Consider the following 4,331-nt stretch of genomic DNA (forward strand, 5'->3'; position numbering starts at 1 on the left):
CATTCAAAATGACTCAAAGGATAGCACTTACAACAAACACTCTTGTGCACAACACAGGAGCCTTTTGGTAATTGTGACAAAACATGTCGTCTCATGTTAACTAAGATCGATTTCTATGTGTGTTTGTCAATAGTGACAATCTTGCTTCAAATGGCCGCTAATTAAACTCCCGCCATCCCAACAAGTTAACGGCGTTAATTAGGCACCAACAACAACAACCCATCAAAAATATATAGGCCACATAACATAAGCTTCATTCTCACACAAGTTCACCCTCCAAAGTCCAATCCACTATCACTCACTCTCTCTTCTCCTACCATTATTTCTCTCTACCTTAAACTTCCACAATACAACTCTCTCTTCCTATAAACGCTGTTGTTTAACGTGAGAACTTGGGTGATCTTTTTGGAGTTGTAGGAGCCCTTACACCTTGCAGAATCATCTCTACATTCCCAAGGTATGTGATGAAATCAATCAATTAATCCAGTTCTATATGGATCGGATATGGTTTATGAATTGTGGTCATTTTCATCATGTTCTTCTTAGTCACAAGTTTAGTTGATCAAGGTTTCTTTTTCCTTATCTTGTGTGATCCTTTTCAGGGCTCCTACTACGCAATAACTCCAAGCCCGATCTCAAATTAATATTTCATTTACTCATCTTAATCAATATTAAATAAGGTACGTGTTAATTAATTTCTTTTTTGGCACCAACCCCATATAGAGTAAAAGCTACGCAACACATTACTTGTTAGTAAATTATTACGCTTTTTAGTATCTGATAATAAATGGGAATGATTATCTCAAGTGAAACTTTAGCTTGGATTCTCTCCTAGGAAAATCTCCACTATCAAAATCTCAAGTCTCCATTTTAATATTATTTAAATTCTCTCTGTCTTATTTTTATTTAAGGGTTGAGATTACACTGGACTAAAATGTCACATGAGGAAATCCAAACCCAATAATAAATTGATAAATGATGCTATACTTGTATGAAAATGAAAACGATGAGGGTGACATCGATACAATAAAGGCAAAACAAAATTGAATAGATAGATCGATATTTAAAGAAAAGTGTAGCCTGCTTGGATACAAGGTTAGAAGCTCTTTTAAGAGCTTCTCTACTGAAAAAAACTTTATATTTTTAGTAGAAAAGATTTCAAAAGCACTTGTGACTTGTATGCAAACAGACATTATGTCTAATTGAATGACATTAAACTGAAATACAATGCAAGAAATGGCTCTATGAATTTTATTTTTTTCGTTTCTTAAAACTGATATAAACTTGTAATTTGGCACTTTGATGAATCTTGAAAAATATGTCGACTACAGAAAAGATGGGAGAGATGTCAAACTTCCAATTGGGTGTGATTGGTGCACTATTTCTCTCTGTGGCTTCTTCTGTCTCCATTGTCATCTGCAACAAAGCCTTGATGAGCAATCTTGGCTTCCCTTTTGGTGATAATCATTCATTTTATCCCCTCTTCAAAAATCATACAATTTTGGCGATCAATAGTCAAATTTGTTTGCATTTTCATATCTAACTTTTGTTTTTTTTATTCCATTTGAACCAGCCACAACGCTTACTAGTTGGCATTTGATGGTCACATTTTGCACCCTTCATGCGGCTCAACGCTTGAATCTATTCGTGTCTAAATCCGTTGACTTGAAAACGGTCATGCTTTTTGGTATTCTAAATGGCATCTCCATTGGATTTCTCAACTTGAGTCTTGGCTTTAATTCCATTGGATTCTATCAGGTTTTAATTACCTCAATATTTTACTACCATAATACTAATATCATGGAAATCAAATGAATCATTCATTATTTATACACGTATTAATTTTACCTTTTGGAATGAATGATTATTTTGCAGATGACAAAACTTGCTATCATACCATTCACTGTATTATTAGAAACTATTTTCCTAAAGAAGCAGTTCAGGTAACAAGTTATTGTAAGGACTTCATATTTGTAATAATTCAAACTAGTCAATGGTAATATATGTATTAATGTAAAGTCTTAATATGTTAATACGTGCAGCTCGAAAATAAAATTCGCTTTATTCCTATTACTTGTGGGAGTTGGCATTGCTTCTATCACAGACCTTCAGCTCAATTTTGTGGGAACCATTCTTTCCCTTCTAGCAATCATAACGACATGTGTTGGCCAAATTGTATCCTTTATTGCTAAGTACTCACTCTTCCAGTTGTAGCATGTAATTATGGTTATCAATTAATTATGATGGCTTAGACTTGATATCATTAATTATCTTAATTAAATTTGAGGAAGATTGGATATATTTGTATCCTTAACCAAGTGTTCAATTTAGCTGACCAACACAATACAGAAGAAGCTTAACGTCTCTTCCACACAGCTACTCTACCAGTCTGCTCCATTCCAAGCAGCAATTCTTTTTGTTTCAGGCCCTGTTGTGGATCAGATGCTCACCAAGCAAAATGTCTTCGCCTACAAATATTCTCCTGTGGTCTTGGTAATATTCAATCCTCACCATGTATTATATTTAAATTAATATGCATGTCATATGCGAGTATTGGAGCAGAACCACTGTTGTTACAACTAATTTCCACGTGAACCTGTAACTGAATTTTATTAATTCTTTCATCTAAAATGAGAATCTCAGTTACCTATCACGTAAAGATTGGTCATGACATATACACATGGTGATCCCAGACCATGTAATAATTTTTCTTCACTATACATAATTTCAACTAATTTTCATGTAACATGTAATCGAGTTTCATTAACATTTTTGCATAAGTTGAAAATCTTGATTGTACCTAATGTGAAAATTGATCAAAACCTTAAACACTTGGTAGTGTTGGGCCATATGAAATTTCTCTTCTAATACAGTTTTTTAAATGTTTTCTACGAATGTGAAACTCACGTATTATATTATAAATTTTAATCAATAATAAAATGAGTGTATGAAAAAAAAAATGTGCTATTAACACTTCACTTCTCTCAATATGTGTATAATTGCTAGAATTACCCTATGAAGTATGACTGATAATTTTGTTTTTTTTTTTTGTTGTTGATAAAAAAAAAATCAGGCATTCATCATCTTGTCTTGCTTGATAGCTGTTTCTGTGAACTTCAGCACATTTCTGGTCATAGGCAAAACATCTCCTGTAACATATCAAGTGCTAGGCCACCTCAAGACATGCCTTGTTCTAGGATTTGGCTACACATTACTGCATGACCCTTTCACCGGAAGGAACATTCTTGGAATACTAATTGCCGTTTTTGGGATGGGTTTGTACTCTTATTTCTGCACTGAGGACAACAAAAAGAAACAGTTAGCTGGTGATCTCCCATTGGCCTCTCAGGTACCTAATTAATTCTCTTCTACCTTTGTTTCTTGCATTTTCTTTCCTCTGTCTAAATGGACAATTTAGCTAGAATTTAATTTAAATGCAAAATACTATCTGTTAATTAGAAATTATGATAGATATGGTTTTTCAAATAATTATTATAAAAATTAATGAACTTAATATACATGAAAATAATTTGTTATTAGATGACCCAGTGTATAGACTAGGACTATTTTTATTTCTTCAATTTTTATTCTTTACAGGTCAAAGACAAAGATAGCTTACCACTTTTGGCCGGGAAAAACGTGGGTAATCAAAATGAGGAAAATCATGAGACTAATAAATTAAGCAAGGATTCTGTTATTTGAAAGGACAGGCTCCCATTTCTTTTTCAGATTTCATATATTTTGGGTTTCTTTCAATTTCTAGGAAAATTGTAATGAGTGTAAATCAAATTTGTTTAATAAGTTTTCTGTAACTTTAAGTCGGTGCATTTCATTACCTACCATATATATATTCGTTAAACTGCAGGAAATTAAATTTTCATAAATTTGTAATCCTTTTTTTGTGTCAATGAAAAGGTAGACGCCAATTATTTTGTGATTCATTGCCGCGTTGTTCTCCATAATAATCATAGAAGGTGCATGTTGCATCCCATTTTATTATGAGAAAAAAGTTATGAATTATATTGTTATTCAATCATCTGTATGTTAAATTTATTAATTTTTAAAATAATTATTTTAAAGTAATTTAAATGGTAATTTATTTAAGATTGGATGACATACAATGAGGGTGTGTATATTAAACTTTTGATTATGATTATTATTATTATTAATTAATCTGAAGACTTTTGATGAAAATTAAAATGTTGTATGCGTAGTGAGCGGGCTACTCATTCTCTGGTGTCTTAGAGGTTAGAACCATATTATTACATTTACGGGTAAGATTCAAATTTAATTTTCCGCTTAATGCGTTTTCAGCACATTACTTTCTCTCT

The 4,331-nt window shown here is 32.3% G+C and overlaps 1 protein-coding gene across 1 annotated transcript; it reads left to right on the forward strand.

Annotated features, from left to right (window-relative positions):
- The first annotated feature begins 256 nt into the window (after positions 1-256).
- LOC100812221 (UDP-xylose transporter 1) lies at positions 257-3,941 on the forward strand. Its single transcript, XM_003543429.5, has 9 exons — positions 257-457; positions 603-680; positions 1,332-1,457; positions 1,574-1,758; positions 1,876-1,943; positions 2,043-2,175; positions 2,332-2,493; positions 3,074-3,349; positions 3,598-3,941. Exons 3-9 carry the CDS (start codon positions 1,337-1,339, stop codon positions 3,700-3,702), a joined length of 1,050 nt encoding a protein of 349 aa, XP_003543477.1. The 5' UTR covers positions 257-457; positions 603-680; positions 1,332-1,336; the 3' UTR covers positions 3,703-3,941.
- The last annotated feature ends 390 nt before the right edge of the window (positions 3,942-4,331 follow it).

The sequence above is a fragment of the Glycine max genome, chromosome 13 (assembly GCF_000004515.6).
Source record: "Glycine max cultivar Williams 82 chromosome 13, Glycine_max_v4.0, whole genome shotgun sequence".
Lineage (NCBI taxonomy): Eukaryota > Viridiplantae > Streptophyta > Magnoliopsida > Fabales > Fabaceae > Glycine > Glycine max.

Excerpts from the sequence above, each read along its gene's own strand:
- LOC100812221 (XM_003543429.5), top strand. The coding sequence starts at position 1,337 with ATGGGAGAGATGTCAAACTTCCAATTGGGTGTGATTGGTGCACTATTT. Across the intron at positions 1,944-2,042 it reads TTCCTAAAGAAGCAGTTCAG|CTCGAAAATAAAATTCGCTT; the intron begins GTAACAAGTTAT and ends TAATACGTGCAG. Across the intron at positions 2,494-3,073 it reads AATATTCTCCTGTGGTCTTG|GCATTCATCATCTTGTCTTG; the intron begins GTAATATTCAAT and ends AAAAAAAATCAG.